Source organism: Mustela lutreola, chromosome 14, assembly GCF_030435805.1.
Source record: "Mustela lutreola isolate mMusLut2 chromosome 14, mMusLut2.pri, whole genome shotgun sequence".
Lineage (NCBI taxonomy): Eukaryota > Metazoa > Chordata > Mammalia > Carnivora > Mustelidae > Mustela > Mustela lutreola.
This window is the reverse complement of record NC_081303.1, coordinates 3,058,141-3,083,394: the sequence shown is the minus strand read 5'-3', so window position 1 is coordinate 3,083,394 and position 25,254 is coordinate 3,058,141. Positions and strand designations below refer to the sequence as shown.

The 25,254-nt window shown below is 39.1% G+C and overlaps 1 protein-coding gene across 2 annotated transcripts in view; it reads right to left on the bottom strand.

Annotated features, from left to right (window-relative positions):
• MROH9 (maestro heat like repeat family member 9) overlaps positions 1-22,015 on the bottom strand; it is an 82,916-nt gene extending 60,901 nt beyond the window's left edge. Inside the window, exons 1-3 of one of the 2 annotated variants that reach the window (XM_059146769.1) lie at positions 21,876-22,015; positions 17,910-18,001; positions 10,023-10,069 (exon numbers count right to left, since the gene is read on the bottom strand). In XM_059146769.1, coding sequence (XP_059002752.1) covers positions 10,023-10,069; positions 17,910-17,964 — 102 coding nt within the window. In that variant the 5' untranslated portion in view covers positions 17,965-18,001; positions 21,876-22,015. Of the gene's footprint in view, positions 1-10,022; positions 10,070-17,909; positions 18,002-20,532; positions 20,780-21,875 lie in introns of those variants that run through there. The other variant, XM_059146770.1, reaches the window with a different exon arrangement.
• Between the last annotated feature and the right edge of the window lie 3,239 nt (positions 22,016-25,254).

The window sequence follows — 25,254 nt, the reverse complement described above, 5'->3', positions numbered from 1 at the left end:
CTCTGGGCTGGGCTCAGACAACCGTGCGAGAGTTATTCTGCTTTCTTTAAAATATATTTTTAAAGAAGATTTATTTGTTTATTTGAGAAAGAGAGTGCATGAGCAGGGGGAGGGGCAGAGGGAGAGAGAGAGAGAGAGAGAATCTCAAGCAGACTCCCTCCTGAGTGTAGAGCCCCACACAGGGCTCAATCTCATGACCCCAAGATCACTACTTGGGCTGAACACTCAACTGACTGAGCCACCTAAGTGCCGCATTCTCTACAATATTTATATCCATATCCACCATTGATTCCTAACAACAGCAAACATGACCCTACTCAATCTTAAGAGAGTAATTCTTTGCTATGTTGCTTATTATCATATTGCCTGTTATCATTATTTAGAGAACTCATAAAACCGTTTATATATGCCTCTAGAGAATGAATAAGTCTGTATTCAAGACCAGCCACTTAAAACAAAACCAAACCAGGGCTTCCATGATTGTGATGTACAGCCAGGATTGAGCAGCACTTTTTTTTTTTTTTAAGATTTTATTTATTTGTTTGCAGACAGAGATCACAAGTAGTCAGAGAGGCAGGCAGGGGGGGGGAGGGAAGCAGGCCCCCTGCTGAGCAGAGAGCCCGATGTGATGCTCCATCCCAGGACCCTGGGATCATGACCCGAGCTGAAAGGCAGAGGCTTTAACCCACTGAGCCACCCGGGCACCCCAAGAAGCACTTTTCAAGTGAACTATTTCCTCTTAATCCTGGAGCTTGCTTCTCCATCACAAATTGCCCCCTAGTTGATCTATAACAACATGGACCTTGGCTTCCCATCCATTAGCTAGCGTCTCTTTTTCTCATGGAGCCAAATTTGTGACTACGACTCCATCACCAGGTTATCCTTCTTCTCGTATTACTTTGACATCACATTTTTGTTGAATAACTGGTTGACAGCATGTCCCCTCCTGGTTGTGGACATGCTTTTGCCTGCACCATAGGTACCACCAATGTTAACTTAATGCCAGAAGCCAGTGCGCACATTGGCAAGTGATAAGGATTGTCTAACATCTATCAACTGGTTCTGTAGTGATGTCAATCTAGTACGTTAAAGGAATTGTCCAGGAATTTCACCTGCTTTCCCCAGTTAGTTTTTTCTTATTGTTTAGGCTCTAGAACATGCTCAACAGTGTTCCCAGAAATTTTCAGTACCTCCTCTGGGGAATCACGATTATCACTCTGGCTTTAATGTCTATTATAGGGATAAATTCTCTTTCGTCTCATTTTCAATTACTCCTTAATCACCATGGCTCTCCATTGGAAACCCACAGTAAATGATGAAATGGTCACAATCCTGGAAACCTGTACTTTGGAATATATTTCATAACACTAGGTCCAAGGACCAGGCTGGTGCGCCTTAAGCTTCCATATTTATTATTTTGGCTTTCTTCTTTTAACTGACCATCTGCTTTTTATATATATCTTATATCATTGACATTTTTTTTCATTATCTATTGTCATTCTTGGTCAGAGAAATTGGAGTCATGCTAATTTGACTAGTTCCTTAAACCTCAGATTTTTCAAATCACATACCTTATGAGTTTCTGATGCCACCTAAGCCTGGGGGGAAATGGTATTACCATAATAATCATTATTCTGAGGGAATCTGAACTCCCCTGTAGTAATTCTCAAACAATCCCAGGAATGTTCAAAGGGAACCATAGACATGGTCCTCTCCACTATGATGGGAATTCGCACTTTTTCCTTCATCTCTAGCTCACTAGAATCCTCTCTTCTTTGACAATAGCAAAATACCAGAATTCAGGGAGATATAGAATCTGAATTGAGGTCACAAATATTTAATGCCTTTATGTCTTTGGCTTCCTATCTCTGGTGGTGCCTTACCAAAGGTGTTTCGCTGGTGTTCTCAGATCCCTCCAACCGTGGCAAGGCCAGATACTGAGAGATCTGAAGGCTACACCCAGGATTATTAGTTCCTCCCTGGCTCCCAAAGCCAGGTAAATTATTTTCCCCTACTGCAGAAGCCACCAGAACCGGCATAACTACACTGTACGCTCTCAGTATTGTGGTTCTTTTAGTTTTCACTTGTTTATGACTTACACTCCTAGGAAGATTGGTAAGAGAAATCCTTGAAAGAGAGTTTACTGGGCTCAATATAGAACTGACTCAATCTTTCTACATGGGTCATTTTCTTTAAACTAGTTTTGTGCCTCAGCTCTCTTAGGAAGCTTTCTCCCAGGAAGAAGAAAGGCGCCTACAAAACCAATTCTCCAGACATTTTAGGATCTTTTGATAAACATGGTCTAGGCTCACGATGGGACCCCAAATACACACTTCCCTCATCAGAAAGTCTTTGCCATTCTTATAAATCTTCCTTCCCAGCCAAGAATCTTGTTATGGAAAGATGGGGGACTAAATACCTCTTTAATATCTGTCCAAGGCTGAATTCCCAGGACACAGGCATTTTCAATTAACCATCAGATTTTTTTTTTCTTTTTAGTGTTTATTACATTAAACAATGGGGCTAGGAAGAAAACAGATAGTTTTGGCTTTACTCTTATGGGAAAGCAAACTTAAAGCAAATAACAGAAATTGTGGTGTTTTAAAAAAGGAATTATAGGAATTACTAAGGGAAGCTACCTAGTAAAGGATATCCAGGAAATTTTGCCTTTAAAAGTTTTACTTTCAACCTAGAGACTATGGTGGTGGAGGGAATGGAGAAAGAGTGTTTTGAACAGCAGAACACTATGTGCTAAGGACTTGAGTGGAAAAGGGGTTTGCTGCATTAGAGAAGTGGTTCTCAACCCTGGCTGAGAAAACCCAGATGCCTAGAACTCAGTCCATGCAAGTGAATCAAAATCTCTGAAGGTATGGCGCTAGCAATAGTGTTTTTTTTTTTTTTAAGTTCCACATGTAATTCTAATATAAGCCAGAGCTGAGAACAATTGCATTAGAGAACATGTAAGAAAGCCATGTGGCCAGAGCAAAGAGAGTAAGAAGAGTCATAAGTAATGGGGCCAGAGAGGCCAAATCAGGACAAGTCCTTTTGTGAAATCTAAAGATGTACTACTCATCTCTAAGAACAATGGGGAATTATTTAATTAAAGGGAGGTCAAGATCACAGTGCTGCTTTGTAGACTACTTTGGACAAGGCAAAACTTTAGATGTGAAGCATGAAAGCCATTGGAGACTTGGATGGGAAGAGTTTGGGACAGGGTTGCTGCAGATGCCCCGACTCGTGGGTTTGCTATGCTGATGCATGAGGTTTGGGTGTCACAGGGATCTGGGTTCCTCAGCTATCTTCAGACACAAATGAATCTATACACAAATGAACAAAGAAAAAGGCGCTACTAGCCAAATGTTACTTTTCCTTCCTATAAGACCAGAGTCATGGGACTCTCAAAAAAGCAAGATTGTATTATTGTGGCAAAGCCACTTGATTTCCATCCAAAACCATGTATACTTGGTACAGTGCCTGCCTCATTGAAGAGACCTGGACATGGCATGCCTAGAGACTTTGCACCTTTCTTTTTATCATTTTTCTCAGGTGGACTTTTGCCTCCTGTGCTTTCTTTGATTCTTCTACCCTAAATGGAGCAGTGAGCATTTCTGATGAATGGCCTTGTTGATAGCACTAGGGTAAGCCTCCTGAGGTAACTCAAAAGTTACAGCATGACTGTAAAAGCAGAGGACCTCTATAGACAGAGAGACCCAAATTTCCATGACCTTCAAAATGAGGAGGATTTCCACTTTCTTTGCCTGGGGCCAGCAAAAAGAGGAACTTCATTTTTAAGCTCAAGTATACACAGATACCATAACCAGTTAGTGTTTCTGATATCAATCCCCAGTAGTATCTACGTGGTTGTTTCAGGCCCAAGTCTCAATGGGGTTTCATTCACGCATTCTAAAACTTGCTGGTAGTGGCCTGTTATGGAGCCCTATGTTCACACATATCTGTTTCAATATCTGATCCAATTCTGCTGATAAAATTTACTGCTTTCGGGCACCTGGGTGGCTCAGTGGTTTAAGCCTCTGCCTTCAGCTCAGGTCATGATCTCAGGGTCCTGGGATCGAGCCCCACATCAGGCTCTCTGCTCAGCGGGGAGCCTGCTTCCCCCTCTCTCTCTCTGCCTGCCTCTCTGCCTACTTGTGATCTCTGTCTGTCAAATAAATAAATAAAATCTTTAAAAAAAAATTTACTGCTTTCATTCCTTCTCATCTCTTTAAACCATCAGAACTTTAATAGATAGTGTTCTTAGCATGTAATATAAAAAAAGAAACCGAGTTACATCATGAAAACCATCGTGTTCACATCAACTCCAACTGTTCAAGAGGGTGAGGATCTCTAATTATTCTCATTTTCTGAAGGCTCCTTGTGACTCCTTTCTATAACACATTCCTAGTTTATACTTCGGTTAGACTCCTGGGTTGGGTCGTTAAGGATTATCATCATAATATAAATATTATTCACAAGTTTCCTATGAAATTCATTGAAGCAGAAAATTTTAACTCCAAATAATTTATAAAATTTAGCCAGCTAGTAATTGCAGACACTTTCTTTATGTCCACATGTTAGAAAGGGTATGGATCTGGCACTTGTTTTGGAACAATTTTAAGTCAGCTTTCCCCAGTCTATCAATGACTTTAATTTGCCACCTCTTATGCCTTTTTTTTTATCCTCTTTGATTATGCTAATTTTATCTGTGAACACTAATACTTCCAGGTAGATCATCTTACCAAACTGCTTCTGTATTCAGTATGTAAAGTTTCCTCTTTAAACTAATAAATCTTCAGTGGACAGAAAAAGTGTTATTATCCTCATCAGTCAACATTATCTGGTCAAGTTGGAAGTGGTAATACTGACTTAGCAAACCTAACCCATGGAGAGCCACAAATATTCCAACAAGTAGTCCAGTGACACCTGAAAAGTTAGTGTGTGTTGGTTCAGTGATTATATTAATATTTACATTAATTAATATTAACAGTTTTTAAGCTTCCAGATTTCTTTTTACTGTTACTAGGGACAGGCATTTAAAAATAGCAGTTGGAATGAAGCACAAACCTACGTTTCAATTATATGAACACCCAAGGCATTAATCTCTTCTCAAACAGTCCTAGAGCATTATTGAAATTGTCTCATCCCATATATGGAATGGAATATTATGCCTCCATCAGAAAGGATGAATAACTGACTTCTGCATCAATATGAATGGGACCGGAAGAGATTATGCTGAGTGAAATAAGTCAAGCAGAGAGAGTCAATCATCATATGGTTTCAACTTCCTTGTGGAGCATAAGGAATAACATGGAGAACATTGGGAGAAGGAGAGGAGAAGTGAGTTGGGGGAAATTGGAGGGGGAGATGAACCAAGAGAGACTGTGGACTCTGAGAAACAAACTGAGGGTTTTGGAGGCGGGGGTTTGGGTGAGCCTGGTGATGGGTATTAAGGAGGGCACGGATTGCATGGAGCACTGGGTGTGGTGCATAAACAATGAATCCTGGAACACTGAAAAAATAAATTTTAAAAAGGAACAGCACAAATATGCAAAGAAAAAAAAAGAAATTGTCTCATCAGTTAACATTTTTTGGTAAAGATTTTATTTATTTATTTGACAGAGATCACAAGTAGGCAGAGAGAGAGGAGGAAGCAGGCTCACTGCTGAGCAGAGAGCCAGATGTGGGGCTTAATCCCAGGATCCTGGGATCATGTCCTGAGCGGAAGGCAGAGTCTTTAACCCACTGAGCCACCCAGGCGCCCCATCAGTTAACATTTTAATGTGTCAGTTCACTAATACACACACTTCAATCCTTTCATATGGAGAAAAACTTTGTTCTGTCCTGAGTTGATTCTTCAGTATGTTTTCATGTGTAACAGATAGTGGGGAGTCCAAAAATCCTAAAGCCATGAGATCTTAGGATGTCTTAAAATGTTACAAACCAGTGCCTCACTAATAGAAGTCCCAGAGGGAAAGGATGCAGAGAACAGAAGAAAGACATTGTTCAATCAATAATTCAAGATAATTCTTTGGAGATAAGTGGCTGGAGTTTTTAGATTGAAACTTGACTCTGTGTTTGTATATTTGAATAAAAAATACAACCAGACAGGTATTTATCATATAACCACCACACAAGGAAATTTCTTTAGGTTCCCAGGGATAGAAATTGTGCAGGTGACATTGTTTTGCAACAATGCGATGGGATTATGTGTTAAATATAAGAGTGGGACAATGGATAGTCATATTTAAAAACACAAATTTGTGTATTTACCTCATGCCTACACAAAAATAAATCAAAATGAATGATGGATCTAAATGTAAGAGACAAAACTATAAAACTTTAGAAGAAGAGATAGGATAACATTTTTGTCATATTTAGTTTCGACAGTTTTCTTTGATATGTCTGCAGAGCACAGTGAGAAAATTTGCAAATTATAGATTGACACGCAATAATAAGGCTTATAATATATTCCTAAAAAAATGATCAAGAAATGTACAAGTTCTACATGAAGAAAAAGACTTCACTGAAGATTCAAGTAAGTGGAAAGAAAAATACATGTGCCAGATGCCAAGACAATAATTTAAAGAAGTGACTTCTCTATAAATTAATATACAAATTTAGTGTAATTTTAATTAAGATGCCAAAAAAAATCTGGGAGAAATTTGAGTATATTCCAAAGTTCATCTGGAAGTATAAATGAGTAAAAATTGCTAGTATATTTTTGAGAAAGAGAAATAATGGGATAGATTTGTCTAATTAGATTCAGAGAGATTTCATTTTATATATTTGAGCTTTTTATAGTCGTTCTGAAGTGTGATGGCTCCTTTACTGCTGATGTGCTGTGATGACGTTGCATATCCCTGTGGAAGCCATGGATTCTGCTGCGATGGTTGCTGCTATTTGTCAAAGGCATTGGTGTTGCCGCTGATGGTGTCTCATGGCCACTGATGGCCATTATCCAGAGAACAGGGGTCATGCAAAAGTTGGTCTGGCTTTATAACAAGGGCCACAGGCAACCTCATTCATTCTCACCATTTCCAGCCGCTTGTTGGCTTTTCTCTCTCGCAGCAGCCCCATCACCCGAGGACTCAGCAGCTGCCTCAGCGAGAACCTCTCCTTCCCTCGTCCCCCAGCCCTTGTTCTTGAATTGCCACCTGGATCATCTTCACTTGAGATGTTCTCTTTTCTTGCAGGCTCTTTCGTTCTGTTGGTTCTGCCTCAATGGGAGGGGTCCTGACATCCTTGAATCCTAGCAGGAACTCAGGGTAGGCTCCCACCTGACATCTGCATCAAACAAGTTTATGTTTTGTATCCCAAGAGCCATCTGACCATCTTTCTCTCTTTTTTTCTACATTCGACTATTTTCAACCCAAGTCTATGTCATTCTCTTGAATATAATTTGATTTCTGGACTTGATATTTCCCAGAGCTAAAAGAAATATAAACCTAGCTTCTGAAAAACAAGTTAAAACCTGAAATTTGCAGTGTGGTTTTAACCTTATTAAGACCATGTTCTTAAATCTGCAGGCTCAGCAGCTGCCTAATTTCTATTGTGGTTCCAGGGACAAATCTGTGGGTCTATTATACTACTTGAAATATCACAAGTTAACTCTTGAGGCTTACTAACTTTTCTGTACACTTCGTATTTTCAATAAAACTCTTCATCCTGTTAGCAATGATTGTATTGAACTACTCTATTTCTCTGATAGTGTGTCTATCCTAGCGGATCAACATTTCACATGGTCATCCCTCACTGAGGGGAAACCTCCACTTTGTAATACTCAGTAGCAAAAGAAAAAAAAAACTTCAAATTTACATAGGAAGACATCTTGCTCTACACTAATTTATTAATTAGGGTCTCTTCTCCCCACCAGGAAATAAAGGGGATTGTAGGTGGCTTAGAGATAAAGAAAAAAAAATCCAATGATATAAAAATGAATAAAAGCTAAGAGAAGATAAAGGAAAAATTAGTATAAAATTGAGGCTGAGAGAGAGAGAGATAGTTAAGAGCCCCTTTATAAGGGCAAGAGATAGATTATACGCTTAAGGACAAATACATTGTTAGACCAAATGATGAAACTTAGATTACCTATACAAGTGTCTCTTTGAATAAATTTTAAAGCATGACCTCCCATTTATTTAAGGATTTTTATTATTTTTTATTTTTTAAAAGATTTTATTTATTTATTTGACAGAGAGAAATCACAAGTAGATGGAGAGGCAGGCAGAGAGAGAGAGAGAGGAGGAAGCAGACTCCCTGCTGAGCAGAGAGCCCGATGCGGGACTCGATCCCAGGACCCTGAGATCATGACCTGAGCCGAAGGCAGTGGCTTAACCCACTGAGCCACCCAGGCACCCTATTTAAGGATTTTTAAAAGTAATATACGCACATGTACAGTATAGATGGGTAAACAGGAGGCAAAATCTCCAAGTTTTGCCCCAGCTCCCTTACCCTAGTTCCCAGCCCCAGAATTCTTACTGGTGTCCTGGACATCATTCCAGTGATGGAATATGCAGATAATTTACCTCTGGGTATTTCCCCCAAAACATATATTTCTGGTGCAATCATGTGAAAAACATCAGATAAATGCAAATTGGAGGATATTTTATAAAATAGCTAACCAGTGCTCTTCAAAACTGTCAAGGTCATCATGAGGGAAAGACAGCAAAACAGTTATAGATTAGGGGACGCTAGGACACCTCATGGCCGAATGCAGTGTGGGATCCTGCCTTGGATTCTGGAACAGGAGAAATGGGCGAAATCCAAATAAAATCTATAGTTTAGTGACTACAATTGTACTACTACTAATTTCTGAGTTTTGACAAATGTGCCATGGTTCTGTTTTTCCTGTAAGTGCTATCACTGTGCTCTATCCTTCTCTTCTCTGCCAACCCTCTACCCTTGATTCCCTCCTAGAAAGTGGTCTCCCTTACCGGCATCTAAATCCAATTCAATGAATTTTCCATCTCCTTTGGTTATTTGAAAAGCATTACAATATTATTAATACTGAATCCTGTTTATTTAAAATCTTCAACTTGATAATTTATTCAAAGGTCCTCCTTGATCCCCAAGGCAGGAAAGATTCTTGGTTGTAGGGGAGACACAGTATAGCTTGGTACTTAGACTGTCCGCCTGGGAACCCAACTCCACAAGTTCATATCCTCGCTTTGCCACTTGGTAGCTATATGACCATGGGCAGGTCACTTCCTGCCCTCAGTTTCTTGAATTGCCAAGTGATGATAACAGTAGTATTTGCCAAAGAAAGGCTGTTGCAAGGATTAAATGAGTTATTTACTTAAAACGCTCAGAGCATGCCAAAAATGTTATAAACACTTTGTAAGTGTTAGTCTCACTATAATTGGAGTGGGGAAGGGGTTCCCTCTCTCTGAGCTGCCTTCATCTTCTGACCCAGATTGGTAAGAAGGGTTTCCACAGTGATGATGGAAGGAAGGATATGAGGCTGTTAAACCAGATTGGTTAGGAGATGCGGGGGGGGGGGGCGGTGGGCACTGGGATGGTGAGTCAAACGTTCACCATTTCAATCAATGTTGAAGGTCATTTCCAGGGGTACATGAGGGTGAGCAGGAACATGATTCTATAAGGAAGAAAAAACTAAAAACAGTTTCCAACTAAGCTGCCTCTTTTCTTTGCCTCAAGCACAGGTATTTTACATTCTTTTTTTTTTTTTTAAAAGATTTTATTTATTTATTTGACAGAGAGAGATCACAAGTAGGCAGAGAGGCAGGCAGAGAGAGAGAGAGGAGGAAGCAGGCTCCCTGCTGAGCAGAGAACCCGATGCGGGACTCGATCCCGGGACGAGAGATCATGACCTGAGCCGAAGGCAGCGGCTTAACCCACTGAGCCACCCAGGTGCCCCGGTATTTTACATTCTAATTATGATATCCCTATAATAGATACCGCGAACAAGTTGTTTTTTGTTTGTTTGTTTGTTTGTTTTTTGTGTTTTTTTTTTTTTTAACCCAAGAGATTTCAGTTACAATCACATCTTACAGAATATCACTTACCATGTGATGCCATTTCATGCTGGACTGCAGAATCTGGAGACTGGTTACTAGTCAGAGAGAAGAAGGAGACGAGTTAAAAGGAAATCAACTTGATCTCTTGTCACCTTAGTGGGGCAGATCCCCAAATTTGAAGTTAGTATGACCTTGATGGCCAAGGCCAAGAAGGACAACATATGCACACACACACTCACACACACGCACAATAAAGCTTCAGATAAATTCGTGATGCATGTTACGGAACAACCCTGAGCAAAAAGATTAGGAGACAGAACACAGAACCATGTTAAGAGAATAACAAAATTTAACGAAGGGGTGGTTCAGTAAAAGAGAATCTATAACACAATTATTAACATTCATGGCTTTAAAAAGAAGAAGATTTGCATGATAACTTTTGTGGAGGTAAAAAAATCTGATAAAATTTTATGTCTACTCTTTTTTTTCTTGAGAGAGAGAGGGAGAGAGAAAATCTTAAGTGGGCTCCTGCCTTGTGTGGAACCCAAAGTAGGACTTGATCTCAAAACACTGAAATCATGACCTGAAGCTGAAATCAAGAGTTGGACACATCCAAATGAGCCATCCAGGCATCCCAAGTCTATTCTTGATAACAATTCTTAGTAGAGTAAATATGCAATTAATTTCTTTTTTTTTTTAAGATTTTTATTTATTTATTTGACAGACGGAGATCCCAAGCAGGCAGAAAAGCAGGCAGAGAGAGGAAGAAGGCTCCCTGCCAAGCAGAAAGCCTGATGTGGGGCTCAATCCCAGGACCCTGAGATCATGACCTGAGTAGAAGGCAGAGGCTTTAACCCACTGAGCCACCCAGGTGCCTTGTGATTAATTTCTTAATGTGATATATAACCACAAAAGCTATGACCAATGTAATAAGGAAATAAGTAGAAGCATTCTCACTGAAGTCAAGAATGAAACAAAGATTTCTGCCACTATCTGGCATTTCTGGATATAGCATCCAGTATTTTTAGAAAATAGAAATAATATACTAAACTTGTAAGGGAAAAAATTGTATTATTTTTGAATTATTTACTTCATGGGAAAGAATGCGAGTGCGTTTTAAATTTCTCTGTTATCAGAATGATTATATATATATTTTAAATATTTTATTTATTTATTTGACAGACAGAGATCACAAGAGGCAGAGAGGCAGGCAGAGAAAGAGAGGAGGAAGCAGGCTCCCCGCCGAGCAGAGAGCCCAATGTGGGGCTCTATCCCAGGACCCTGGGATCATGACCTGAGCTGAAGGCTGAGGCTTTAACCCACTGAGCCACCCAGGTGCCCCCAGAATGATTATATTGAAGTTATTAGTTACTATGGTGTCTGGTAAAATCCTTTTATACAAATTTTAGGACATGGGATGCTTTTGTTTGTTTGTTTGAGGAGATAGCCCTTTGATAATCACTTGTATTTCTTCCTCTTTAATTGCTCTGTCTAGATTTTCTAGGTCTTCTGAAGTTCTTTAAAAATTTTTTTTGAATAGCTTTAGATTTACAGAAAATTTGCAAAACTAGTACAGAGATCTCATATACCCTTCACACAACTTCCCCTAATGTTAACATCTTACATGATTTGGCGTATTTGTCAAAACTGAAAAATATTAGTACAGTTATATTCACTGAATTACAGACTTGATTTGGATCTCACCCATTTCTTGTGTTCCAAGGTCCAATCCAGGATCTCACACTGCATTCAGCCATCAGGTCTCCTAGTTTCCCCTAATCTCTAAGTGTTTCACCATCTTCCCTTGTTCATGACCTTGACAGTTTTTCAAAGAATACTGGTCAGGCATTTTGTAGGCTATCCCTTGATTTGCATTTATCTGGTGTTTTCCCCATGATGACTGGGGATATAGGTTTTTAGAAAGAATGTAATAGAAGTGAAGTGTCCTTTTATTAGTCTCATTATTGCCTCTTATCAAATTCAGAAATTCAGCTTTGTCTTTATGGATGCCTTCTTTCCTACTGCCTTCCTTGAATTCATTTTTTGTTTATTTTTTTCTAAATTCCTATTCTAGATATTTGATTAAATGTTTTCATTCTTTCTGGTAGTTTAAATACTTAAGTTTATGGGTCTCTTTTTTTATTAACATATAATATATTATTTGTTCCAAGGATATAGGTCTGTGATTTATCACTCTTATACAATCATAGCACTCACCATAGCACACACCCTCCCCAGTGTCCATTACACAGCCACCCCATCCCTCCGCTCCAGCAACCCTCAGTTTGTTTCTTGAGATTAAGAGTCTCTTATGGTTTTTGTCCCTCTCTGGTTTCATTTTGTTTCATTTTCCCCTCACTTGCCCTATGATCCTCTGTCTTGTTTGTCAAATTCCTCAAATCAGTGAGATCATATGATAATTGTCTTTCTCTGATGGATTTATTTTGTTTAGCATAATACCATCTACTTCCATCCACTTCATCACAAATAGCAAGATTTCATTTTTTGATGGCTCCATTACATTCCATTGTAAAAAAAATATATGTATATATATATAAATATATGTTATATATATACAATACAATGTGTATATGTATATACATATATAAAAATATAAATATATTGTACATATACAATACAATGTGTATATGTATACACATATATAAAAATATATATATATATATATAAATATATATAAATATATAGAGCCTATATAAAATATATAGGCTCTTTCCATAGTTTGGTTATTATGGACATTGCTGCTATAAACATTTGGGTGCACGTGCCCCTTCAGATCACTATATTTTTATCTTTAGGGTAAATACCCAGCAGTGAGATTTCTGGGTTGAAGGGTAGCTCTATTTTGAACTTTTTGAGGAAACTCCATGCTGTTTTCCAGAATGGCTCTACCAGCTTGCATTCCAGCCAACAGCGTAGGAAGGAGGGTTCCCCTTTCTCCACATCCTCTCCAACATCTGTTCCTGATTTGTTAATTTTAGCCATTCTGACAGGTGTGAGGTGGTATCTCATTGTGATTTTGATTTGTATTTCCCTGTTGCCAAGTGATGTTGAGCACTTTTTCATGTGTCTGTTGGTCATTTGGATGTCTTCTTTGCAGAAATGTTTGTTCATGTCTTCTGCCCATTTCTCGATTGGATTATTTATTCTTTGGGTGTTGAGTTTGATAAGTTCTTTATAGAGTTTGGATACTAGCCCTTTATCTGATATGTCACTTGCAAATATCTTCTCCCAGTCTTTTGGTTGTCTTTTTGGTTTTGTGGACCGTTTTCTTTGCTGTGCAAAAGCTTTTGAACTTTTGATGAAGTCCCAAAAGTTTATTTTTGCCCTTCCTTCCATTGCCTTTGGGGATGTTTCTAGGAAGAAGTTGCTGCGGCTGAGGTTGAAGAGTTTGCTGCCTGTGTTCTCCTCAAGGGTTTTGATGGATTCCTGTCTCACATTGAGGTCTTTCATCCATTTTGAGTCTATTTTTGTGTGTGGTGTAAAGAGATGGTCCATTTCATTCTTCTGCATGTGGTTGTCCAATTTTCCCAACACCATTTGTTTAAGAGACTGTCTTTTTTCCATTGGACATTGTTTCCTGTTTTGTTGAAGATTAGTTGACCATAGAGTCGAGGGTCCATTTCTGGGCTCTCTATTCTGTTCCACTGATCCATGTGTCTGTCTTTGTGCCAGTACCATACTGTCTTGATCACTACAGCTTTGTAATAGAGCTTGAAGTCTGGAATTGTGATGCCACCAGCTTTGGTTTTCTTTTTCAACATTCCTCTGGCTATTTGGGATCTTTTCTGGTTCCATACAAGTTTTAGGATTAATTGTTCCATTTCTTTAAAAAAGTTGATGTATTTTGATAGGGATTGAATTAAATGTGTAGATTGCTCTAGGTAGTGTAGACATATTCATAATATTTGTTCTTCTAATCCATGAGCATGGGACATTTTCCCATTTATTTGTGCCTTCCTCAGTGAGTATTCTATAGTTTTTTGAGTACAGATTCTTTGCCTCTTTGGTTAGATTTATTCCTAGGAATTTTACGGGTTTGGTTGCCATGTTAGGGGCATAGATATTTAAAATTGTTAGATCTTCTTTTTGGACAGATCCTTTAAGTATATAAGTATATATAAGGTGTAGTGTCCTTCTTTGTCTCTTATTATAGTCTTTTTTTAAAAAAAAGATTTTTATTTATTTATTTGAGAGAGAGAGACCACTAGTAGGCAGAGAGGCAGGCGGTGGTGGGGCGAGCAGGCTTCTCACAGAGCAGAGAGCCAATGTGGGGCTTGATCCCAGGACCCTGGGACCATGACCCAAGTTAAATGTAGAGGCTTAATTCACTGAACCATCCAGGTGCCCCTTATTATAGTCTTTGGCTTAAAATCTAATTTGTCTGATATAACCCATCCCACCTTTCTTTTGACATCCATTAACATGGTAAATTGTTTTCCACTCCCTCACTTTAAATCTGGAGGTGTCTTTGGGTTTAACATGAGTTTCTTGCAGATAGCATATCAATGGGTCTTGGTTTTTTTAAAAAAATATTTTATTTATTTGACAGAGATCACAAGTAGGCAGAGAGGCAGGCAGAGAGAGAGGAAGAAGCAGGCTTCCCTCAGAGCAGAGAGCCCTATGTGGGGCTTGATCCCAGGACCCTGGGATCATAACTCGAGCCAAAGGCAGAGGCTTTAACCCACTGGGCCAGCCAGGCGCCCTGGTCTTGGTTTTTTAAATCCATTCTGATACCCTGTGCCTTTTGATTGGGGGCATTTAGCCCATTTATATTCAGGCTAACTATTGAAAGATATGAATTTAGTGCCATTGTCTTGCCTGTAAGGTGACTGTTACTGTATATTGTCTCTGTTTCTTTCTGGTCTGTTACTTTTAGCCTCTCTCCTTGCTTAGAGGACCTCCTTCAATATTTCCTGTAGGGCTGGTTTGGTGTTTGCAAATTCTTTTAGTTTTTGTTGGTCCTGGAAGCTTTTTCTCTCTCCTTCTATTTTCAATGACAGCCTAGCTGGATATAGTATTCTTGGCTACATATTTTTGTCATTTAGTGCTCTGAATATATCATGCCAGTCCTTTCTGGCCTGCCAGGTCTCTGTGGCTAGGTCTATTTCCAGTCCAATATTTCTACCATTGTATGTTACAGATCTCTTGTCCCAAACTGCTTTCAGGATTTTCTCTTTGTCTGTGAGACTTGTGAGTTTTCCTGTTAGATGATGGGGTGTTGACCGATTTTTATTGACTTTGCGGGGAGTTCCCTGTGCTTCCTGGATTTTGATGCTTTTTCCCTTTACCAAATTAGGGAAGTTCTCTGCTATAGTTTGCTCCCATATTCCTTCTGTCCGCCCCCCCCCCCCTTCTTCTTCTTCTGGGATCCTAATTATTCTAATATTGTTTCATCTTATGGTATCACTTATCTCTTGAATTCTCCCCTCGTGGTCTGTTGTTATTTATCTCTCTTTTTCTCAGCTTCTTTATTCTCCATCATTTGGTTTTCTATATCACCAATTATCTCTTCTGCCTCATTTATCCTAGCAGTAAGAGCCTCCATTTTTTTATTGCACCTCATTTATAGTTTTTTTTATTTCAACTTGGTTAGATTTTAGTTCTTTTATTTCTTTAGAAAGGTATTCTCTAGTATCTTGAATGCTTTTTTTAAGGCCCAGCTGGTATCTTTATAATCATCATTCTGAACTCTAGTTCCAACATCTTACTAATGTCCCTATTGATTAGGTCCCTAGCCATTGATACCACCTCTTGTTGTTGTTGTTGTTGTTGTTCTTCTTCTTCTTCTTCTTTTTTTTAGGTGAGTTTTTCCTCTATTATTTTGTCTGGAGAAGAATAGATGAATGAGAGAACAAAATGCTAAAAGGGTAACAACAATCCCAGAAAAATAGACACTAAATAAATCAGAAGAGACCCAAAACCAGGGGGAAAAGAAAGAAAGAAATATATATATATATACATATATATGTATATGTATATATATATATATATATAAAATCAGGCTAATAAATAGAACAGAGCCACACACTTGATTTTGGGAGTATTTTGGTCTGTTAGAATATACTGCCTTCCAAAATTTTAAAGAAAGGAAAACTTATAGATATAAAGAAATCAGGGTAAATATGATGAAGGGATAGACTATGACTATAATGATGAAAATTTAAAACGATTCTAAAAAAAGAATTGATGAGGATTTGGTTAAAAAAAGAAAGAAAAAAATTGAAAAAAAAATAGAATGTGATCAGGCAGGAGACTAGAACAAAGCCATACACTAGGTTTAGTGTATATTTTGGGATGTTAAAAGAAAATGTACCCCAAAATTTTAAGGGAAGAAAAACTTATATGTATACAAAAAATAAGGTTAAATACAATGAAGAGATAGACTATGACTATAAAAATGGGAAAAAAAAAGATTTTTAAAAACGTATTGATAAAATAGTTTAAAAAAGGTTAAAATAGGGAAGAGGAAAATTTTTAAAAATAGAAAAAGAAAAAATAATGAAAATTTTAAAAATTAAACTTTGAAAGACTAAAGAATCATGGGGGGGAAGCCATGAATTCTATGTGCTGTTTTCCCCTAGCATTGGTATTTTGCAGTTCATTCATCAGTAGACTTGGTCTTGGCTGGACGTTCTTGCTGATCTTCTGCAGGAGGGGCCTGTGGCCCTGATTCTCAAACATCTTTGCCTGAGGAGGAACCGCACCGCCCTTGCCAGGGGCCGGGCTAAGCGATGTGCTCGGGTTCGCGCTCGGAGCTTTGGTTCCCTGGGCGCTTTCCGTACCGCGGTGGACGACGGGAATGAAGATGGCAGCCCCGGTCTCTGGCCTGGAGGTGAGGAGAGCTCAGCCCGGCTCCTCAGTGCGACCTCGGAGAAAAGCCGTCAGTCCCTCCCCTCTCCTTGGTCTCTGGCCGCGCTCCGAGCTCCCCCGGCTTGTGACCCAGCGTTTTTGTCTCTGGCGCGGGGCCCCATTTGGAGTCTCCAAACCCGGCGGATCCTGCCGCGCGGCCAACCTGCTCCTCCCAGAGAAGGAACGGGCCTCCCCGGCCCTGCCGCTTGTTGACGGCGCCGCGGACCGCGGGTATGAGAACCGCGAGCTGGGAGCCCCTCCTCGGCTCCGTCTCCGCCCCCGGCTGCCCGCTCCGACACCCGGAGCTCTGCCGCCCTCGGACACCCCCGTCCTCCTGCGACCCTGAGGGACCCGCGACCACACGGTCCCCGCGAGGCCCCCACCCCGCGGCGGCGCCCCTGGAGCGACGTCCCGCCGCGCAGACTTCGGATCGTTGGGATTCGGCCGCGCTGCTCTCCCCGCGGGTAAGTGGCCGACGGAGGCCCCTCCGACCCCTGCGTCTTCCCGCGCATACACCGCGTCAGCTTCCCTCTCCGCGCGCGCGACCTTCCAGAAAGCGGTCGTTCTTCTGTTCCCAGAATCGCCGCTGCTGAGCTCCTAGGTGTTCAGGGGGTCTGGTCGCTGTCCAGCCGAGCTCCGGGGGCGCCCCGGGCGCGTGGCCGGCTCCCGCGCAGGTGGCGGGTTTCCTCTGCGCACGGCTGCGGCGGCGTCTGCGCGCTCTAGACCCCGCGATGCTGGGCCACCGAGTCTGGAATGTCCGTGTTCGTTTCTTCTCTGACCCAAGAGTTGTTTAAAATAGACTCGCTTCGATGGCACATGGTAGGTTGCTTTTTGGTTTGTGTCCTAAGTTCAGTCTTACTTTGTAATGTTTTGCTTGGTGATCAGAGAGTCTTTTTGCTATTTCTGCATTTTGGAACTGGTACAGAAATTTCTAACCTGACACGGTTATCTTTTGCGGCTAGACCCTTGGTGGGCGTTCGAGAAAAGGTCGATTCTCTGTGTTTATGATTCAGGATTGATATAGGATCTTTCGCACACAACCTACACACGCACACGCACACTTACCTTTGTCTTTGCTGTGTCTTAAATTCTTACTTGCTTTCTGATTCTTTGATGTCATGCTGACAAAGGTGAATTAAAGTCTTCTACTACTCATACTGCAAAACAATGTTTTCTATTAGTACCTAAGCCAGTAACTGTCTTATACTTTGTTGTACTTTACCATTTTGATGCTACTCTGTTACATGGAATATATACTGTATTAATTTTCCGTTGCTGTGTAACAAATTGCTACAAGCTTAACGGCCTAAAAACCACCCATTTATTTTCTGACGGTTTCTGTAGGTCAGAGGATCCGGCTCTGGGTAGGATCTCTGGAGGCTGGAATGGAAGTGTTGGCAGGGAATGGTATCTCATTTGAGACTTAGGATCCTCTCCAAGCCTTCGGGTTGGCAGAAATCAGTTCCTTGAGACTGTGAAACACGACCACTCTTGCTGGCTGTGTCTGAGTGCATCTTTCAGCTCCGAGAAGCCATCCCCGGACACATGGGCAGCGCCTTCTTACGCTCCAACATTTGGCTTTCATCTCCCACCTTTAGACCTAGACTTGTGTCAGGCCCGCTTGGGTAATACACATTTTATTAACTCAAAGTCAGTTGCCTAGTGGAAGACTAAAACTGTAAAATCCCTTTTACCATATTATGGAACATAGTAATATCCCGTCACAGCCAGAGCCACAGCCCATATCCTCCATTACCTTTACAGCATCAAGGGGAGGGCGTTACTCAAGACAGATACTGATAGACAAGAATATTGAGGCACGTGCAATTCTTCCTATGTAGATTTTTGTAATTATTTTATCTTCATTATGGTTTGTAAATTTTTTTCATTATGTACTGCTTTAAAAAATCACATTTAATGCTTTAACGTTTATTTCGAAGTGTGGGATTCAAGGCTATCTGGATTAAGATCTCAACTCCTAAATTGTTTTCATGATTGCTTGTTTACACTTTCCTGGAATGCTTTGGTCCCATCTTTTTATTTACAACCTTTTTGAGAAATTTTATTTTATAAATGTCCCCAATATTTAGCATATTTAGGGGGTATTATTTGTAATTCATCCAGATTCTTTTTTTCTTATAGGTGAGTTTTGATTTATTTACATAACATATGTGGATTTTACTTTTGTTGTTTTGTTTAAGAAGACTTTTTGTAATGTATTTATTTCTCAGAACTTTAGAGTGAATCTTTTGATTCCCAACTGTGACCAAGGATGAAATTTTTGAAATCAAAGATGAGTTTTTATTTCCTCCCCTCTGTCATTCACCATATAATTTTAATTGATTACTTGATGAAACTTTATGCCTTTCTGTTTGTATTACAGTTGACCCTTGAACAATATGGGTTTGAACTGTGTGGGCCCACTTACACATGAATTTTTTTCAGTGAATACCATAGAGTACTGTTAGTGTATTTTCTCTTCCTTACGTTCTTAATAATGTTCTTTTCTCTAGCTTACTTGATTGTAAGAATATAAAATATAATACAAATAATATACAAAATATATGTCAGTTGACTGAGTCAGTAAGGCTTCCACTCGACAGTAGGCTATTAGAAGTTAGGTTTGGGGGACTCAATAGTTATATGTGCGTTTTTGACCACACAGAGGTTGGTGCCCCTAACCACTGTGTTGTCGAGGGTTTACTGTACCTGATTAATTATTAACCCCTAAGTTTTAATACTGATGAAATCAATGTCCTGATATTACCTTCCCTGTTATTTTCTAGTTTTTATGTGTTAATTTTATCATTTCTATATTTTCAATGTTTATAATATTTCCATTCAATTCTGAAATAATAATTATAATAATCTTCACTTTCCTTTATGTCTTAGTTCGGTATCAAGCTAAATTCACTGTATACTGCCATGCCTTGTCCCTTCATATCTAACTGGGTTAAAGTTCACTTTCTGTTAGTCTATTGAAGAAGGGAGTCACACTCCTTAAGTTCTTTTGTGTTAAAAAAAAGTGTGTTACATTCACTCCAAACTGAACTCTGGCTGGACATAGCATTCTCAGGCCACATGTTTTTCCTCAAGGATTCTGGAAGCACAGCTCCATTGTCATCTAGCGTTGCTATGGAACGACAAAGGTGAGCTGAGTTTTTTCTTCTCTTGTATAGGTTAATGGAACATTTTTCCTTTCCCTGGATTTCCAGTTCTTTGTCTCTGAAAATCAGTAACTTTACTGGGATATAACTCACCATTGGTTGTCTTGAGTTAATTTTTCTGGGGACATAACCTGCTTTTCAATCTGTATAATCATGGGAAGTTTTATTAAAATTTTTATTGAAATATTTTCTTCTCTTCTGCCATTTTGGTTCTCTTCCTTGGTGATGCCAATTGTCTTATATTCGATCTCTTTTAAAAAGTCTTTCTAGTTGACGCGATCTTGTCCTTAATGCTCCTTATCATGTTTTAAGTAATGTTTATTTTCTTTGTACTATTTCTGAAAGGCCCTTTGGTTTTGTAGAATATTTTTTCCCATCCACTCTTTTCTCCTAAACTCTTATATCTCTATTTTGAGATCATATTATCTAGATAAAATTGTTTCACTAAATTATAAAGTATTTTTCATCTGTTCTGTGAAAAGTTTTTAAAATTATGTAATTATAATTTGTTTTTATATTACCTTTCTGTTCTTTTTTCTTGTGAAATCTTTGTTTACATCCTCTGTTGATTCCTCTTTAATTATTACTCAGTATTGAACGAGGTGAGCTGTCCTCAGAATGAATGTTTGCTGGTCTTTCACATGGAGGAATTCCCTTCCTGACCTAGAATCGTGTGTGTGAACTGCTCTTTTAGAAGCCTTATTCTTCTCTTCTCCATTATTTGCTCCTGGTGACTTCGAAGCTACAGAATTTTTCCCATCCATCCTGACCCATCTGCAATAATGGCTTATCTTTGTGACTCATGCAGCCACACCAGCTGATCCTGGATTCAAAACTAGAACCAGAGAGTATTCGTTCCCAGGGAGGTATTTCTGGATCCAAATATGTGAACAAAAGCTTCATTCCAGAGATGATGTATGTGTTCACAATTTAGTTCTTTTTTCATTAATGGAATATTTTCAGATATTTCGAACATTTCGTATTTTACTAAGTGGATACTGCTAGTCTACCCTACCAAAGGCTTTGCTTTAGCAAAAATTTATTCTTTAAAATTCTCACAGGATTAAATGCATACATGAATAAATTTTAGGACGATCCAGAATTGTCACCTTGATACAAATTTTGTTATTCTGTTTCTGTGTGTGTAGGGTTTATTTTAGTAAATAAATTTTGATTAGCAATTTTTTTTATGCCAAAACTATTTAGACCCATGGGCTTTTTACTACCTGATGGATTTGTTTCCTGACCCCTTGAAATCCAGCTTCAGTGAAGAAAATGAAGTGTTTTCTGGAGGAGAGTTTAATTTTAGACTTTGAGTGCTTGGGGTGGGACCAAACTTTGGTGAAAGTCAACTGATAGGTGGTTTAGTTGGCCATGAGGTAACGTAGGTGCTCATATACCTGCAAAGCAGGAGAAAATTTGGGCAGATGGTGGAAAAGATGATAGACGTGAAATTGGGAAGTCAGTTAACAAAGATGAAGTCTTCCAGTTGGCAAATTTGGTAAGAACTTTAGAAGATGGTGTATGGTGAAGTAAAGTCTAATATGCCCACAATTCTTTCTTTTAACAACAAAAACTAAGAAAAGGAGTCATGTTAGAAAGAAGACAGGCTTTGGGTTCCTGGGTGGCTCAGTTGTTTAGCCAACTGCCGTCAGCTCAGGTCATAGCCCTAGAGTCCTGGGATCCAGTCCCGCATCAGGCTCTCTGCTCGGTGTGGAGTCTGCTCCCTCTGACCCTCCCCTCCTCATGCTCTTTCTCTCTCTCCCAAATGAATAAATAAAATCTTTTAAAAATATATATTTAAAAAAAGAAAGAAAGAAGACAAGCTTTGATTGCCTAGAGGATTAGGAGAAAAAGTACTTACTTGTGTGTAACTTCTGTAATTGTCAGTAAGGCACAGTAGTGAAGAGATACTCAAGTGTTTGATCTCTTAGTCAAAGGTAAAATACTCTAGCGACTGAAGGAATCTTTAGAGATGTTGTCATTTGTCATGGTAACCATATGTTTCAGAGGTTCCATTCTGGAATGGATGTGGTTCCTGCCTATAAAGTGGCAGTTAATGCTCACCTGTCACTTGAAGAGGGAAGCTTCTGGTTCATTCATTACCAGCACTAAAAGGTAGTTTTGAAAACCACCATCCCAATAGAAGGTGGGAAGTGAGTAGGAATAAAAATTCATGGAAAGGGAAAACTGATCAAGAATTATTAAGAGATACTTAAGCTGCCTTCAAGTCCTCAAAATGCAAACCAATGAAATACCATTTCACAACAAGTAAAAATAAAATGTAAGATATAATTCATATTTCATAAAATTCATTTTTAAAGTGTGCAATTCAATAGTTTAAAAATATGTTTTAAATAGAGTCGAGCAACCATCCAAACTATCTAATTTTAGAATATTTTCATCACTCCCAAGTGAAACCCTGTGCCCATTAACAATTATTCATTGTCTCCTTCCTCCAGCATCAGTCAGTCACCAATCTATTTTTTGTCTCCATGGATTTGCCCATTCTGGACACTTCATGTAAATGGAATTACATAGCATATAGCCTTTTGTGGCTGCCCTCACTCACTCCACACAGTGATTTCAAAATACATCCATGGTGCAGCACGTGTCGGCACGGCCTTCCTTCGTGTGGCTCCTGTTCCATGGCATGGATCTGCCACACTTGGCTTATCTGTTTATCGGTTACTGTACACTTGGGTTCTTTTGTCCTTTGTGGCCATGATGACTAACACTGTTATGAACATTTATGTACAAGGTTTTGGGTAAGCATGTTTTTATTTCTTTTCTGAGAAGAAGAGTTGCTGGTTCATATGGTAACTTTATTTTTAATGTTTCGAAGAACTACAAATTGCTTTCCAAGATGGCTTCACCATTTCAGAATCTCATCAGCAATGTCTGAGGGCTCCAGTTTCCCCATATGCTTGCGAACAATCGATATTGTCATTTTTACTACTATTATTATAGCCTTCCCAGTGGGTGTGAAATGGTATCTCCTTGGAATTTTGATTCGTATCTCCCTAACAACAGATGATGGTTGGCATGTTTTCTTTTTCTACTAATTAGCCATTTGTGTGTCTTCTTTGGAGATAAGTCTACTTATGACCTCTGCTTATTTTTAAGTTGATTTACTTATCTTTTTGTTGTTGAGTTATAAGTGCTTTTTATATGTATTCTGGGTACTAGACACTTACCAGATATATGATTTGCAAATATTTTCTCCCGTTCTGTGAATTCTTTTTTCTTTAAAAGATTTGATTTATTTATTTGACAGAGAGAGAGACAGCAAGAGAGGGAACACAACCAGGGGGAGTGGGAGAGGGAGAAGCAGGCTTTCTGCTGAGTAGAGAGCCTGATGCAGGGTTAGGTCCTGGGACTCAGGGATCGTGACCTGAGCTGAAGGCAGATGCTGCTTAATGACTGAGCCACCTAGGCACCCCATTCTGTGAATTCTTAATAGTAGCCATTGAAGCATGACAGTTTCTAATTTTGATAAATTCCAATTTATCTATTTACTCTTGATATTTACTCTTGTTTTTGATGTCTCATCTCAGAAAAACTTGCTTAAACCAACTTCACTAAGTTTAAACCTATGTTTTCTTCTAAGAGTTTAATGATTTAGGTCTTACATTTAGGTTCTTTATGAGTTTTGAGTTAATTTTAGTACATGATGTAAAAATAGGAGCTTAACTTCATTCTTTTGTATATCTATTTATTGCTACCATTTCTTAAAAAGGCCATTTTCCCCCTATTGAATGGTCTTGACATTGTTATTGAAAATAAATTGACTAAAATGGTAAGGATTCATTTCTGGATACAGTTCTGTCTCACTGATCTATATGTCCATCCTATGTCAGTATTACACTATCTTGATTACCATAGCTTTTTATTTAATTATTATCAATTAATTATCAATTAATTAATTTAAATATTTTATTTATTTATTTGACAGAAAGAGACACAGTGAGAGAGGGAACACAAGGAGTGGGGAGTGGGAGAGGGAGACGCAGGCTTCCTGAGGAGCAGGGAGCCCGATGCGGGGCTCGATCCCAGGACGCTGGGATCATGACCTGAGCCAAAGCCAGAAGCTTAACCCACTGAGCTACCCAGGTGCCCCAACTGTGGCTTTTTAGTAAGCTTTAAAGTCACTCACTGTGAGTCCTCCAACTTTGACCTCTTTTTTCAAGATTGTCTTGAGCATTCTGGGTTCCTTCCATTTCTGTATGTATTTCTGGATCAACTTGTCAGTTCCTACAGTGAATACAGTGGGGATTTTGGTAAGGATTACCTCAAGTTGGGGAATGTTGCCATCTTAATGATATTACGTTCTGATACATGAACAGGGGATGTCTTTCCATTTATTTATCTCCCATTGTTTTGTCGTTTTCAGTCTACAAGTCTTGTATTTCTCCCATTAAATCCACACCTAAATGTTTATTCTTTTTAATGTGATTCTGCAATTGACTTGTCTTCATTTTATTTTTTGATTGTTCACTGCTAATGTGTAAAAATATAAGTGATTTTTACATACAAGATCTTTTTTATCTGCAATGAGAATAGTTTTGCTTCTTTCTTTCCACCTTGAATGCTTTTCTTTACTTGCCTAATTATCTTGGTGAGAAGCTCCCATACCATGTTGACCTTGTAGATGTGGATGGAAGTAGTGAAGGATTTCAATCTTTTACCACCAAGTATGGTATCAGCTGTGGGTTTTCCTAGATTCTTTTTATTAGGTTGAGGAAGTTCCCTTTTATTCTTAGTTTGTTCAATGTTTTTTAACATGAATGAAATGGTGTTAAGTTTTGTCAAATGTTTTTTTGAGTAGATTGAGGTGCTCATAAGGTTATTGTTTTTTATTATATTAACATGGCATTTTGGGGTGCCTGGGTGGCTCAGTGGGTAAAGCCGCTGCCTTCGGCTCAGGTCATGATCTCAGGGTCCTGGGATCGAGTCCCGCATCGGGCTCTCTGCTCAGCAGGGAGCCTGCTTCCTCCTCTCTCTCTCTCTGCCTGCCTCTCCGCCTACTTGTGATCTCTCTCTGTCAAATAAATAAATAAATAATCTTAAAAAAAAAAAAAAACATGGCATTTTGCCTTGGTTTTTGGATGACAAATCAATATTGTCTTTACAAAATAAGTTCTGCTTGATCGTGGAATATAATCCTTTTTATATGCTGCTAGATTCTACTAGCTATTGCTAGATTGCTACTATTTTGTTGAGGAATTTTTACATCTCTATTC